The sequence below is a fragment of the Apiospora marii genome, assembly GCF_038362585.1.
Source record: "Apiospora marii strain CBS 49790 chromosome Unknown utg000007l_segment0_segment0, whole genome shotgun sequence".
Classification (NCBI taxonomy): domain Eukaryota; kingdom Fungi; phylum Ascomycota; class Sordariomycetes; order Amphisphaeriales; family Apiosporaceae; genus Apiospora; species Apiospora marii.
Genome location: NW_027117379.1, coordinates 2,228,307 through 2,243,706, shown reverse-complemented (window position 1 = coordinate 2,243,706; position 15,400 = coordinate 2,228,307). Strand labels below are relative to the sequence as shown.

Sequence of the window (15,400 nt, the reverse complement as noted above, 5' to 3'; positions counted from 1 at the left end):
CCAAGACAGCTCAACGAGCTCCTCCAAATTCAATATCGCCCGACCCACCATCAGAACTTCCCCGGTGCTTTTCGGAAGAGTTTCTCCCGATTAGTCTAATCTTGCTACCATAGTCAATCAACTTGGAAGTAAAATGACCAATCGGTTCAAGCTTTGACAGGATCGGCTTGTACATGATAGCGCAGCAGCAGATGACGCTGAACGCCCCTTGTACTGTAGCCAAAAGACCCATCGCCAGCTGATTATCTGTGGAACGTTAGCTGAAGCATTATATGACGGCAAGAGACTTCTAGATATACAAGTCTAAAAGACCCGGGTTGACTCACAGACGGTCAGGTCTTGGTAGGCAATACCGATCTTGACGAAGCCAATGACGCCGGCACTGTGCGGACGTGTGTTAGCAGGACTGGTTGGAGTATAGGGTGACCTCCTTCGAGACAACGGCATTGTTTAGGCAGGGGGTTTGCGGCACTGGACTTACGCTCCTGCCAATAAGAAAACGATTGACAACTTCCATTTGGTAGAGTGTTGAATTTTGACCGTTCGTAGTGCAAATACTGCGAAAATGGCCAGGGCAAAATCCAGAAGTGAGTTGCACGTTTCTGTGCCTGAAAGCATTGCACCCAAATGGATACAAGATCCCCCGGTGATCATGGGGTTCCAAGCTTTCTCCACAGGCGAACAGAGAAATATGTTGAGAAATTCGCTGATTACAGACACTAGGATTTGGAGAGCCCCCAGAACCTTCATCCATGCTGCAAATTTCTTGTTGATGGAAAATATGCGATGGTAAAGAAACAGGATGCTCAACTTGGCGAAAAGCTGGTTGGGAGGGAACATGAGACTCGATACCCAAATGATCTGTTGGTGTCCGTCAGCATTGAAGCTCGAAGTAGTCAGAACCTGTATCAACCTTCAAAACTTCTATTGTTTTCTCGGGAGGCATCGTCAGTATGTCATGCGTGCCATTGAGTTTGGCAACACCTGGTCAATACACTGTCAGTCTTGGTACATCACAGTTTGTTGGGTAAAGTAATATTTCATAAGGGGACAGACATACCCAGCATGCAACCCGTGATCCAGCCGAGATAGAAAACCTCAGCCGCCAAGGCCATCCAGTCGTCTTTCCCATGTTTTCTCAATGATATTCGAGAGCAGACAAATCTGAGGATGGTAGCCAGGATAGATATCGGCCCGAAAATCAGAATAATGACGAAGCCAGCGCCCTGTAGAGGGTCGTTGAATACATCGAAAGTCATTTTTGAGGTTGTGGGTAAGGGTGTCTTGGAGAAAACGAAAGGTGTTCAGAGCAGGTATGAGTCTAAGTAGGTCGAGAAGCCGGTAAGCACTGAAAATGGCTGTGTCTTGGTAGTCATGGCAATGGTATGATCATGATTACGGCCCCCAAAGAGAAGTTTCGTGTGTTTTTGTTTAGGCAAACTTCCAGATTACAGCGATGATATGATTGGTCCGCAGAGTCACAAGGCATCCGTACTGTGATACTTAGTGCAGTACCAGCTACCGTTGAGGTAGTATCCTACATATGCACTCATGAATAACATTGCTTTGGGCCTTTTTCTGTTTGCCCTGCAGCCAACTTCGGACGTGTCAACCTTTGCACTGGCATCTTGTTGGTGACACCCGCAGAACTTACCTGCAGATCTCGGAGTCACACAAACTACTCCGTATGTGTGTAGGAGATATCCAGCGGCCGGTCGCGGCAAGGTAAATGCATGTGGGTGATTGATGAGATGTTACCAGGGGCTAAATTTAGGACATGATTCACATGAGACATCTGATGGAAAGCGCCAATGCGACGTCAAGGAAGAGGGGTGGTATTGTGGCAAGCGAGGCAATCCCGCAGAAACGAGGGTTCACTCCGCTGTTTTTGGTACATGCAGAAATTTGATCGACCCGACATTACCGGTTTGGGACCAACGTCGAAAGTTTTGGGACCCCTGCCAACCTGCGCCTTTCGCAATTTTCGAAGCAAGTCTACCAAGCACCCTCAACCACCCTCAACGGACTTGAACAATTTCTTGAACAGACCAATTTTTACATTGCCGGCAGTGCGCTTCAACTTCGATATCACCACAAAGATAGCGCTCTCATTTCGTTCTACCTTACATCCGCTGTTATGGATGACCGCCACCATGTTGTCGTGAACCCAGCTGAGACTGCGAATTCACAAGATCCAGGTGGATGCATTGCACAGGACTCCAAGGAAATCCAAGCAGCCGACGAAACCAAGCAGCCACCTCCCCAATATCAGAAACGCGGGTTCCGCTTCTGGGCCATCATATTAGGGCTCTGTGTTGCAAACTTCCAAGCATCGTTCGAGAACAGCGTCATCGTGACAGCTGGGCCGGCTATCGTCGAGGACCTCGAAATGGGAGAGGAGTTCATCTGGATCATGAACTCCTTCTTTTTATGCTGGTACGCTGTTGGCATTATTCTCCTCTCATCTCGAGACCTCTGACAATTGATTCATATCTTTAGTGCTGCCGTCCAACCACTGTTTGGGCAACTCTGCAATATATTCGGACGGCGATGGCTCATGCTCTTCGCGATCTGCCTCTTCACCCTAGGAAGTGGTATTTGTGGCGGCGCGTCAAGTGGCGCAATGCTGATTGCCGGACGTGGTGTGCAGGGCGCTGGCTCAGGGGGCATTGGCATGAATGTTAGCATCATTATCGCCGACTTGGTGCCATTGAGGGAGCGTGGATACTTCCTTGCTATCATCATGATTCTTTATACAGTTGGTGTGACGACAGGCCCCATCGTCGGAGGAGCTATTGTTGATTCTGCTTCCTGGAGATGGGTTAGTGAGGTCCCTACCCCGGGCTGGACCTGAACGAGCTAATGGTTGAATTCTGCTAGGTCTTCTGGCTGAACCTTCCCATCGGTGGCTTTGCTCTTGTGTTGTTGTACTTTGTACTCCACGTCCATTATGACAAGGAAATGCCCTTGAGCCGGAAGTTGAGGCGAATCGACTGGCTTGGTAATAGTTTACTGATGGCCGGCACCATCGCCATGTTGTACGCCCTTAGCTACGCGGGGGTTCGGTACCCGTGGGGCTCCTGGCATACTCTAGTGCCGTTGCTTATTGGTCTCCTACTGGTAGTATTGTTCTTCGTCTGGGAAGGACTGGAGCTGTCCCCGGACCTCGTCATGCCCCTCCGACTGTTTCACCACCGCACGTCGCTCATCACTGCCATCAACACGTTCTTGCACTGGATGGTCGTGTACTGGGCCATGTACTTCCTCCCGATATACTTTCAGATTGTCAAACTCTACTCGGGCAGGCAAACAGGAGTAGCGCTCCTTCCTATGGCTTTCATCTCTATCCCGGGCTGTGCAATTGCAGCTATACTAATATCGCGCACGGGGAAGTTCAAGATGTTGCACCTGGTAGGCGAGGGTGTCTTCACGATAGGCATGGGACTCTTTGCGCTCCAGTGGGAAGGCAGCACCACGGCAGAATGGGCCATATACCAGAGCGTAGTCGCCCTGGGGGGTGGTGTGGTCATGGAGACCCTTTTACCGGCCTTCCAAGCCCCCGTCCCAGAGTCCGACCAAGCTGCTGCTACAGCCACCTGGGCCTTCATTCGCAGTGTTGGAGGGATCTGGGGGGTCTCTGTCCCGGCCGCAATCTTCAGCAACAAGATCAGTGAGCTGTCACACACTATTTCGGACCCACGAGCCCGCCAATTGCTTGAGGGCGGTAAAGGCTACCAGCACGCATCTGCAAAGCTACTGGCTGGATTCTCGGGACCTGTTATTTCCGAGATCCGTGTTGTCTACAGAGAGGCATTGAAACTGGTGTGGTTGGTATCTGTGGCCTTTACTGGGTTTGCATTCTTACTTTTCATCCTAGAGAAGGATGTGTATATGAGAAAGGAGCTGGAGACTGAGTACGGACTTGATGAGTCTGAACCTAAGACGACAACTACCGCGGATTCCAATGCCCTGGTCGAAACCCAACGGCACTCTTTGTAGTTAAACCAAGTGTTTAGCATATCTAAATAATACAAATTGCGGTAGACTCCTGATCCATGTAGCGACGAGGTTTCCTCAACCTCGAGGCACAACTGGTCTGACTGGACACATTTGAGATTCATTTACGTGGCAAGTTTGGTTCCAGTCTTTACCAGAGGAAACGACCGATGATGAAATGTATTGCTGCGAACGACACCGCAGTTGAAAAGCAAACAATGTTTGTAGCCTGTATGGGATCCAATCATTTCCATGCTCCTGACCTGGAAACGGCAGTAGCCGCCGGGGGCATGTTATAAATGCACACATTGGACCTACTTCACAACCTCTCATCCATTCTGCTTAACACTCCACTGCATTACACCATAAGAAGCATAATCGACAGAGTCAACCACACCTGCTCTGGACTGTACAGATCTTAGCATGGAAATGTCCCCAATCAAACCCGACGCCACTCAGTGCGCTATCCTCCAAGACCGAGGAGGCCAGCCAACAGTGGTGACCAACGCACAAGTGCCCAGTCTCCGACCAGGCACAGTGTTGGTCAAGACGATAGCCGTATCTCTGAACCCTGTCGACAACAAGATGGGCGCTGCATTTCCAGCCCCAGATGCGGTTGTTGGAATGGACTTCGTGGGTCGAGTCATCGATACAATGACGATGGAGGGGGCTGGCGAAAAAGAAGAATCGGTGCATGTGGGTGACATTGTGTGCGGCACGGTACATGGGTCAAACCCAAGCGACCCGAAAACAGGTGCATTCGCCGAGTACGTTCGAGCAACAACAAGTCTCGTGCTCCGCGTCCCTGAAGGGTATGCCCTGGAGACTGCCGCTGGTCTGGGCACACCCCTGCTGACTAGCTGCCTTGCGCTGTGGAGCTCACTGTCCTTGCCGCTTCCCGGGGAGGCCCCCTTCCCCCCAGCAATAGCCCCGCTCCCCCAGTCCTGGTCTACGGCGGGAGCACTGCATGTGGAATCATGGCTATCCAGCTGCTGAGAATTCTCGGCTACGATCCCGTCACCACCTGCTCCCCCCCAACTTCACGTTGGTAAAGTCATATGGGGCTGGGGCTGCATTTGACTACACCTCGGACGACTTGGTCCGCGATATCAAGCAATACACGGGAGGTCGGCTACGTCACGCCCTCGACTGCATATGCGACCAGGTATCAACCGTATGCTGCTACGGCAGTCTGGGCCGCCCAGGCGGCCGGTACGCGTATCTCGAAGCCAGCCCGAGTGGTTGGAAAACGCGCGAGGCCGTGAAGGCCGACTTCGTTATGGCACTGGAAGCTTTTGGGAAAGGTGTCGACTTGCCTGGTGAGTACGGACGCCAGGCGAGCCAGGATAAGCACCGCCAGGCTGTGCGCATCTATGGCTTTTTTCAACGGCTGCTGGACAACGGCAGGCTGAAGGGTCACCCAACCGAGATTGTAGGCCGCGGCTTGGAAAGTGTGCTAGCAGGGTTGACGCAGTTGAGGTCAGGGTCGGTGTCGGGGAAGAAACTTGTTGTTTGGATGGAGTAAGCAAGCATGACACTCATGCCGCAGTTGCGCATCACACGAATGAAATATCGTAAGCGCCCGTGCTAGCTGTGATTGTTAGCCCGTATCCAGTCAATCGTTAGCCTTGGTGCCTGCAAATGTGAGAATATATTCACATAATGGGAAATACTACCGTCCAAGCCACCCCGAAACGACCAATACCTCCGTTCTCATACGCCGTATTCCTGCTTTGACAATAACCACAAAGGTGCCTTGGGGTTTGTTCAGACCGCCTTTGTTTGGGAACATCGATACCAAGACGACGGAATTCGTGGCTAAGAGACTGACTACCGTTGCATTTTGGAAAAGGACCCAGTGTTGTTGGGGGCCGTCGCATGTTAATCACCCCCCACCTGCAGCTGTGAGTAGCATTAATGCACCTCGGTACCTAAAGATTCCAGGATTCATCAACATCATCCCGGCTAGGAGTGAGATTGGAACTCTTCAAAGATGAAGTGAGTGCGGTTCCTTCCGCTTCAGCCGTCGTGTGCAGATCCTTCAAATCTGAAGTCATAGAAGCTGATGACACCGACATATTAACACGGCTCTTTGTTTGAAGCGAACTGTGGCTAATACGTCTACCAAAATGCCTAACACGCATCATGCTACAATATTGATTAAGAACTATAGATTGATATATTATTTATCATCTACCCTTATTGACGTTGGCCTCCTCACGTATTGGTTGGGCAGGCTGGTCGTCAGTTTTGCCAATGGAATCCCCACTCTTGAACATCAAGAGGTATGATGCCGAGGTCTCTCAGCGGCAAGCGGGCCCTATCTAAAATTGGAATAGATCAATAACATGTGAATGGAGATGGCGGGATCGTTGTCTCCTGTATCAAAATACAATGCAGCGCGGGGTTGATTATTGTAGTATCAAAAGGCTGATCGTAGGGCTTTGCGATTAGATCACGTTGGAGGCGCCTAAGCTAGGAAATTACTATGGGTACAGCAGCATGCATGATAGAGCGAATCTGGAGGACCATTGCACATCAGTCTGGGTGTACATAACGCCAACACTACTCAACAGAACCACCCAAAGGTGTGTGTGGGGGCCAATACAACATCTGCTGATATTTGGTGTCAAGATTCGTTTCCTTTTCAATGCGACAAAGGAAGGACGAGACGCAGCGGAGGCATGTCAGCGTCAAGTGGAACAGCCGTCTGCCGATCAAGCGATAAGGCGCGCAGCCCTAGCGCCAACTGACAACTCATGTCCCGCTGTGCCCTTCCCGCCTCCCGCGCCCCCCTCCACTCTGAATGCACGAAGATCAAATGGGAATGTGCTTATGCTCGACAATCTAAGCGACCACCTGGACCAAGTTGCTAAGCGAGCGGCGAAGTCGACGTTGGGTACCCCTTTCAACTAACGAGTCGGACGGGGTGTATGCAGATAACCAGCATATCGTAATCGCACACTGCTCCGAATGGTAACCGCTGTAGTCGTCACTGTCACTTGGCCGCTGATTGGGTAGGCCACATGGCCTTCCAACGCTATCAAGCGCGCAAGATCCGGCAGAGTGGTCGCGATTACAGAGTACAGAGGATGTCCATCGCGCCAACAGCTGCACAGCCTAGCTGTGACAGGTAAGATCTTCCGCTGATTTCCAACCTCCGACGGAAAGGTATCCGACAGGTAGACCTTCAAAGTGTTCACACCTCCGAGAAGCGGCAAATGGTAGGAACATGTGTAACCAATACGTAGTTAGGCCACCGACCAGTCTCCTTCCACAATATGACCTCCCAACGCAGCAGTTATAGCGGTCTGACGAGCACATGGCACACAGGCACTATCCGACATCGCAGTAGCCCCAGAACTGAGATGTTCTTGGCAATGACAGAGCAGTATCTTTGGTCTACAGATAGTGCTCACTGCTCAACAGACCGATTGACTGTGAGCCCTCATCTGAGGTGACTTTCTTGATGGCCGCCGCCCCATTTCCCCATCCCCGATTCAGAGCACTGCATCTACAATACTTAGGCTGGTACTTCTGATGCTGCTAGGGAAGTGAGTCGTAGTTCCTGAACGGAACCTATTGCAGGTTATGTTTCGGATGCACGATTGCATATTTCACAAAACCAGATGGGGGTGTCCGGTATCAATAAACCCAAATTTTGCATCATGGAAGTGTGGTGGGTGGGCAGGCCACCGTTACCATTTCTGGCATTATGGGCATATGCAGTCTTTTTTGCGCACGTCGTTGCCACCGTTTTAGATAGGAGCTCATCATTAGCCATCTGGTCTCATAGTAGTGAGATGTATTTCAAACAATATACAAATACGATATATACCCCAAGTAGGTTGAAAAAAGTGAACTGTGAGTAATATCAATGGATTTATGATGATGCACAGCTTGCCATGGCCTGAGTTGTGAACTTAAACCCTCTTTTCCAGTATGAACATGGGGTTCCCGGCCACAAACTAGTATATTATTTCCTAGTTGAAAGAGTTGAAGAGACACCATTCGAGAAAAGGCGAATGCTGTCGAGTTTGCTGTTATCTTTGCCATCTGCCACTTCTCCCACCGGCATATGCTGTATGGCACCTAATCACGAATTACCTAAGGTATAGACGTTCTGCGCATATTGGCAATTGTATTTGAAATATGCGTTAGGATTTATCCAGAGATTCAGGTTAGGAAGGCCCGAAAGCAAGACCAACAAACTGCCTCTCCTGATGATGTCTAATCTTGGTTATCTGGAGCACTACACCCCCCCCCCCTGAAGTACATACCACATTCTGCAAATAATTTCCTTACATCTCTCGAGCTGAGCCCACGACTGCCGATCTCGCCATAACTTTCAGTCTCTTGAACATGGGATCCATAGACGAAACCTCTTCCGCCGCGACAGGGAAGTCAAAGGCCTCGTAGCCCTCCCACATCTTCCGCGTTCGGGGAGATTCCGGATTTGCACCAGGTTGCCTGCGAACCATGTTATTGCTCCGCTCGCATCAAAGTATCTGTCTGGAGGAGGCGGAGATGGAGAGGATCTGGGTATATGGGGACCGCCTTCTCAGGGGCTTCATTGAAAAGTGTACTTACCAGTATTCGTTGAAGTCCGCCATGTCAAACAGGCCGATGAAGAGGGCAGGACGGGCAATGTCCGCGACGACCTGCTTGACGGGAGCCATGGTCGAAGTGAAGAAGGAGAGTACGACGGTTTCATCGTCAATCTCGGCGAGCCCAGCGGCGCCATGGTCCCCGACGACTTCGAACCCCAAGCCCCGGAGGTAGGTCTTGGTCGCCTCGGTATACCGTCTCTCCTGGGTGATGAGCCGCACGACCTTGTCTCCAGGGCTGCCAGCCGTCGTATCGCGCTCACCTCCCTGGCTCTCTCTCAAGGCGTTGGCGATGGTCATGGCTGCACAGTACTGAGTCATATCGTCCTTGTGCATGAACTCTGCTTCGATCTCGGGTTTCTCCGACCTGCTGTTTTGGATACGCCACCAGGAGGGAGCCCGGCGACTCAGACAAGGTAGCCCAATGCAAACGACCTTGTTCGCCTTGCGACCGCTGCCGGGGCCCACGAGAGCCTTGATGCGGGCCTGTAGTAGCTGGCGGGTCTCGCTGCTCTCCCACAAATCCTTCTTCTGTTGGGCGAGGGCCTCCCACCCATCTCCCAGACCATCGAAGCTGTGTAGGGTCAGATTCCACCATTCCACGAGGCAAGTGCAATGGTAGGTTTCGGGATGGACTGCGAGCTCTTCCAGTCTCCCATTGGGAAGGAATCCGGGTTTCGCCTTAACCAGTCTCCAATACTCGTGGAAAACGACGCGGGGGGTCCTGATCACGAAAAAGGCAATAAGTTAGCTTGCAACCATCTTCGCTGTGAGTGCCGGGAATGGGGAGATTGTCAGTCAAGTAAAGTAGACAGTCCACTCACCAAATAGGGTCTGATTTCCCAAACATGGGGTTCTTGATGCGGATCGTGCTTCCGTCAAGTCTCCGGAGAGCGAATAACTCCCTGGTCTGGAACTCGACGAGCTGCTGTTCGATGTCCCGCAGGCTTTCCTTGGTCCAAAGCTTGGCGCCTCCGGCGTACAGCTCCGCTGCTGCTTGGGTGCTCAGCGTCCACTGCGTATACCCTACATTCTCTAGCAGCGGCGGTGTCCACTCGGTGAGCACTGCAGCCGCTGAACGAGACATGTTGCTGTGGGGGCGGTTTGTGCAGATATGGGGTTGGTTGATCTAAGGAATGCTGCTTTTGGCAAATTCTAACTTGCCAGTTCGATATACGCAGCTCCTCTTGTGGAAGTAGGTGTCTTCGTGATGGCGAGAGGACTAAAAGAGAACATGTGAGGGCCGGCATTTATACGCGGGTGAGTGAGTCATCGCAGACCACGACTCCAAAAAGTAAGGGAGGGAGTTTTTGCATTCTGCGGGGTCTAGTGCTACACATTTGTCGAACCAGGGGAGTTGTACATGCAGACATGTTGGCAAAGTTTCGAACATTTTGGTAGAGATGCAAGTATGACAAAAACCAAGGCAGCTTGGTATTAATCCGAAAAAGAAAGTATGGATAAGCTTGAAGACCATTTCCAGAAGCATTACCATTGAACCAAGAGACCTGAGTAAGAAATGTTATTAGGTACTTGCTTTATCTCAGTTCATAGGTCTCGCTATGGCACAAGCTGCACAAGTTCCTGTTGGTAACGTATGAGTCACTAACCGGCTCGGTTGCCCATAGACCAAGCCACTGGTAGCCAATCAGATATATCTTCTTCAAACATATCTGCAGGTAACGAACCACCAGGAAAACCACATATCATAGATACTGCCTTGCCTGGTCGATAGTAAGTCACGGCAAAGAGCTGAGATCATCAACGTCTCGGGCTACACATGCATCAAGATGAACCCCTCCCCCTACTCCGAAAGCGAAACCCCTGAAATCCCCTTCAACAGCCCAACCAGCTTCTCCTGCGTCGCCTCCTCCCCCGCTGCCGCCATGGGCTCCTTCGCCCGACTATCCCGCCAATACGACCCCGTCCCCGCCTCCCTGACCTCGGCCGCCGTCCCCTCGGCGAGCAAGACGTACGTCGCGACCGACTTCTCGATATCGTCCGTCGCGCCCGCCCCGCCCATCTTGGTCGGCACCCAGCCCGGATCCATGCTGGTGCAGTCCACGCCCCCCTTCAAGTGCCGCGCGAACCACTTCGCCAGCAGGATGTTGTGCAGCTTCGTGTCGCTGTACCCGGAGCTCTCGATATCGGGCAGCGACGGGTCGCCGCCCTGGTGCATGCTGCTGCTCAAGAAGACGTAGCGCCCCGGCGGCGGCTGGATGAGACAGGTCAAGACGTACGGCGCGACCGTGTTGACGAAGAACATGTCGTTCTTCTTATTGGCATCCACGTGCGTATTCATGAGGCCCGCGTTGTGGACGATGGCGTCCCAGGGCCCCTGGTCGTTGAGCTGGGCCGCGAGCCGCTTGGTGTCGTCGACCGACGACAGGTCCCCGACCAGGACGTCCTTGGCCTCCGGGCAGCCGCGGCGCGCGTCCTGGGCGCGGGAGTCGTTGCGCGCGTGCAGGTAGACGGCGTGGCCGCGCTTGACGAGGGCCTGGGCCGCGAGCAGGCCAAGGCCGTCGGCGGAACCGGTGATGAAGATCTTGGCCATGTTGGTTGGGTCCTTGGTTCTTGTTCGTAGGTGGGTTTTTGTTGAGGAAAACTGCTTCGAGGGAGGATCACGTTTTCTAATTCTTTCCGGGCTTCCGGCTTTGATATATTTCGTGGCCCCACGGAGCTAACAGTGCGAATGCCTTCCCCGCCGCATAATGCCGGGCTGCCGGGTTTGGATAAAAGCACATTTTGCCTCCGAATGCGCTATGTACACGTATCACGAAACGGCGATGACGTCACGAAGAGCGAGTCATGCAGTGGGTAAGGAAGGGTAGGCGACGACAGTTCGAGAATTGGAAGCGGGACCATCGGAAACCCCATGGAGATATCGCCCAAAATCCACTCGAGTACTAGCCTGCATCGTCAAGATCGGATGCGTGTGTTCACCATCCCGTTAGCATCTCTAGATCATGTGGGCCCATGAAAGCCCTCGCAATCCTTCATCACCATGCTCGACAAAATGAAAATGAACTAGCCTCCGAAAATTAAATTGATTTTGTTACAATCATAATAACATACACTATACTCATCTGCAATGATCCTTTTCCTCTTGCCGCCTAATCATCAGGATACTCCTCCTTCAGATTGCTCACAAAGACCTGAGCCTCCACGTCCCAGCGCTTGAAGTAACGGCCCGCAATCTTAGTCAGGATATCGCCCTTTGGCGCCCTCGCGAGTTTCATGATATTCTCCTGCGCAACGTATCGTGCATTTCGGTGCGAATCACTAGATGTGGTCAGTCGATGTCAGCAAAAAGAGACAGTATGTTGCGTGAAAGGAGGGGGAATGTTGTAAGACAGGGGTGAACGGAGGGGCAAGGTGGAACAAAGCATCAAGGAAACGTACATAATATGGTAAAATGGCTGGTCGCGCCCCCCATCGAGCTCGTCGACGCGCATTTGTTGAATCCACGCCTCGGGCATCTTGCACGTCTCGTCCCATCCAATAACGATCCCCAAGTACTTGTACCGCTTGTGCTCGAAGTACTGTCCCACCCGGTACTCGACAGCCGGCGTAGTCGTAGATCGTATCTTGGGCGTCCGGGGCTGGTCGTCCGCCTCTCGAAATGCGGCGAGCTCGGCACGCGGATCCATAGGGTGCTGCTCTTGCTGGCCGCCGCCGGCACCGCCGGTGCCCTCCTCATCACCAGAGTCGCCGGGGCTGCTGCCATCTTCGACAGCGCGGGGGAATAACGTCGCGCACAGCTTCTCCGCCAAGCAGATCTCCTGCGGGAAGTGCTGCAGAAGTCGCTCCAGCAGCGGCGCGAGGTAGAGCCGGCTCTGTTGAAGCGCCCTGTCGCGCGTGCGGACCTGCCCGTCTCCCAGCAGCGCGGCGTTCCAGAGACCGACGTAAGTGGCCGTCTCGTAGGCGAGCGGGCCACCGCCTATGCTGTTGCCCACATCGCCCTCATCGCCCTCGTCGTCTTCGTCATGATTATGAAATCCGCTCTGGGCCGAGCGCAGGATGTTGCGCCCCGCCCGCCGCGTCGCCTCGGCTACCGACGTGGGACCCATAAGCGCTGCAATGCGCCCGGCTGGGATGCCCTGACCGCGCAGGTTGCGGCCCAAGTCGGTCGCCGCCACCTCGTGCGCGCTGTGGAAGGGGTCGAGGTACAGGCGCTGCCCGGCCGCGTGGGCGGCCTCGGCGCTGCGCAGAGGGATGCTGTCGCCCAGGTTGTTAAATGTGCGCGGGTCATCCCCCGCGGCCCCGGGGCAGTCCACGACGGCGTACACGTGGCCCGGGTAGTTGGACGGCTGGGCGGCGGCGAGGCCAAGCCGTTGCGCGACGGCGCAGTACAGGGCCACGCTCTGTAGCGGCAGGCTGGTGTGCGGCGGCACGAAGAGCGCCATCGAGAGGAAGTTGTTTCGCAGATCGTGGTACGCCGTCGCGTTGGGGTTGCCGAGGAGGTTCTTCGCCCGCAGCATTTCGGCGATCTTCAATGCCTTGCCCCGCTTGGACAGGAACCCCCAAATCAGTTGGCCGCATTCGTTCGGTATACTGTCTGCTATATTGTTGATTTCCCGCTGGATGGTTTCAAGATCGCCCCATTTGCCGTTTAGCACGAACAAGTCGTAGGCACCGAGCGCTTCTGTCAGCGTCACTGTCATATCGTGCCTCGCCAACCGGGTCCAGATACCGATTGCGATCGTGCGGTGTATCACGTCCAAAATGGCGCGGGCGTGAAATCGTCGAGCCAGAACATCGTCGGCGTGGTCGGGCGTCTCATCTCGCCATCGGAGGAGTTGGTCTTTGACGTCATACCCAAGGGCGGCGACCTGTTCCATCTTCCGAATCCGACCCCTTTGCGTTCGCAGCAGGTCCTCGAAGATAGCTTCCGCCTGCCTATCTGTAGCCTGCCGCGTCTCAAACAGTTTCTGCCAGGACACATCGAGTGGGTTTTGCGCGACGAGGTTTGGTCGGTAATTTGGCGCACATCCGTATCGCCATCCGGACAGGCAGTGCTGACGCCATCGCAGGGACTCGCCGACGATGCGGTTGTGGCGCGCGTTCGTGAGGGAGAACGCGAGGGCCTCGGCGGGCGGGAAATGTGACGCAATCGATAGCACGAGCTCGTCAGGTAGGCGGTCGAGGAGTGGTTCGGTCGCCATGATTTTGACACATCCGACGTGGTCACAACGAGAAATACTAACTTGACGAAGACCAAGGTCTAATAGCAGTTGAGACAATTCATCAGAGTCAAAGAGTATTGAAATTAATCATTTGGGCGGGGCCGCCTCAGAATCGAAATCAAGGGTTCAAAGTGACAATGTCTTTCCCCATTAACGGTACTTTTTGGGGCAAGTGGGATGGCAGTCCTTGACGTCAATTGGAGACGGCAGATTTCAGAGCGTGAGCACCCGCTACAGTGGGGGGTGTTTGGTTTCGGCGGGGTAGGGCGTAGGGAGGTATCTGCAAGGACAAAATCCCCTTTCACCACTCAACTTACCAAATAGCTGAGACCTCAAATCCCAAGTTATCATCTGGCATGTTATGAACAGATAATGAATGAACTTATAATGAATTCTAATATATATTATTGAGGTGAATGACATTAACCCGTAAATTCCGTCGTTCACGCACTTATTATGCGACGGTTACGGCACAACAGGTCGGAGGATAGTGGACTAATATGTGGAATAACCGCGAGGCATAATCGAAAGAGGAATGGAATCCATTATCATTAGGTACTGAAGTAGGTAAGTACATAGGCACAATCAGCGGTGCAATCAGAAGGGTTCTTTGTGGCGTGATGGTGTGATCTGTATTGGCCCATCAATTAAACCATCACCTGCGTGATGTCCACGGCCTGGCAAGTCGGGTTGTGTGGCGGAACGGTCGTGGCCCAGCCAATGGACGGGTAGTAGTAGCTGGTGAAAGACTGCCAGCAGGCGAACCAGCTGTAGTAGGCCTTGGGTTGGGTGGCGTCGGGTCGGGAGCCGGGTTGGAATGTGGAATCATCGACTAGGCCGTAGACGAAGAGCTTGCCGTCCTTGTCGAATCCGACCTGCTGGCCGACGTTGCTGGTGCCGAACATGGGCTGTGCCACGTTGCTGGTGGGCGAGAAGGTGAAGCTCATCGGCGAGGGTACGACCGTTGGTTCGCTGCCTGCCAGCTGAAGGTTCCACGATAGAAAACCAACCTCGGCGCCATCGACGTCCTGATTCCCGGTATAGTTGAAGTAGAAGGAAGCTGAGTTGACGTTCCCGCTGGGGGTGGGGCCGTTATCGAAGCAAAGGCCCTCGATGGCTGCGCCGGCGTGGCACGCACCACCATAGCCTGAAAGAGCTTAGTCAGTATACTAGCTTTTATGAGCTGGTAAGTAAGAATTACCGTCGATGGTCTTGTTGTCTATGCCGGTGATGTGCAAGAAGAACGGGCCCGTCTGATTCTGAGGTGCTTGGGCTCGCACCGCAGCGGCAAGAGCCAATATGGACGCGGACAGAGAGAATTTCATGTTGATTGGCTGTTGCTGGATAGATGTGTGTGAAGAGAAATGTACAGTGGATTGATGCAATGTGAATGTAACAGAAAGTAAGTAGACCGAATGTGATAGACAATGATGCTCTGGAAGCAGGCCTTGGTGTTGTTGGTGATGAGAAGAGAAGACGTTGGGTCTTATGTGCTAATTGACCTTGCCATCAGAGAGAAAGAAGCGATCTCTCGTTGATCAGCCGTTGTTTGTTCCTTCCGGCAAAAGGGCAACGCGACCCGGCCGCACCAAGTGGACTGCGATTTCCCGC

The 15,400-nt window shown here is 53.2% G+C and overlaps 6 protein-coding genes across 6 annotated transcripts; 1 reads left to right on the top strand and 5 right to left on the bottom strand.

Annotated features, from left to right (window-relative positions):
• Positions 1-10: 10 nt before the first annotated feature.
• PG985_011087 (uncharacterized protein) lies at positions 11-1,259 on the bottom strand (the record flags this gene model as incomplete). Its single annotated transcript, XM_066830854.1, has 5 exons — positions 11-246; positions 327-382; positions 482-861; positions 914-984; positions 1,061-1,259. The coding sequence occupies 5 exons, from the start codon at positions 1,257-1,259 to the stop codon at positions 11-13; spliced, it is 942 nt and encodes a 313-aa protein (XP_066681536.1).
• An 878-nt stretch (positions 1,260-2,137) lies between these two features.
• On the top strand, positions 2,138-5,521 carry PG985_011086 (Efflux pump FUS6; the record flags this gene model as incomplete). Its single annotated transcript, XM_066830853.1, has 5 exons — positions 2,138-2,436; positions 2,500-2,821; positions 2,881-3,995; positions 4,419-4,808; positions 4,939-5,521. 5 exons carry the CDS (start codon positions 2,138-2,140, stop codon positions 5,519-5,521), a joined length of 2,709 nt encoding a protein of 902 aa, XP_066681535.1.
• Positions 5,522-8,297: 2,776 nt separating this feature from the next.
• On the bottom strand, positions 8,298-9,690 carry PG985_011085 (uncharacterized protein; the record flags this gene model as incomplete). The annotated part of the gene is made up of 3 exons (XM_066830852.1): positions 8,298-8,466; positions 8,587-9,327; positions 9,428-9,690. 3 exons carry the CDS (start codon positions 9,688-9,690, stop codon positions 8,298-8,300), a joined length of 1,173 nt encoding a protein of 390 aa, XP_066681534.1.
• A 717-nt stretch (positions 9,691-10,407) lies between these two features.
• On the bottom strand, positions 10,408-11,157 carry PG985_011084 (uncharacterized protein; the record flags this gene model as incomplete). Its single annotated transcript, XM_066830851.1, has 1 exon — positions 10,408-11,157. One exon carries the CDS (start codon positions 11,155-11,157, stop codon positions 10,408-10,410), a length of 750 nt encoding a protein of 249 aa, XP_066681533.1.
• A 559-nt stretch (positions 11,158-11,716) lies between these two features.
• PG985_011083 (YccV-like-domain-containing protein) lies at positions 11,717-13,768 on the bottom strand (the record flags this gene model as incomplete). Its single annotated transcript, XM_066830850.1, has 2 exons — positions 11,717-11,885; positions 12,006-13,768. 2 exons carry the CDS (start codon positions 13,766-13,768, stop codon positions 11,717-11,719), a joined length of 1,932 nt encoding a protein of 643 aa, XP_066681532.1.
• Positions 13,769-14,436: 668 nt separating this feature from the next.
• Positions 14,437-15,114, bottom strand: PG985_011082 (uncharacterized protein; the record flags this gene model as incomplete). Its single annotated transcript, XM_066830849.1, has 2 exons — positions 14,437-14,936; positions 14,991-15,114. The coding sequence occupies 2 exons, from the start codon at positions 15,112-15,114 to the stop codon at positions 14,437-14,439; spliced, it is 624 nt and encodes a 207-aa protein (XP_066681531.1).
• Positions 15,115-15,400: the final 286 nt, after the last annotated feature.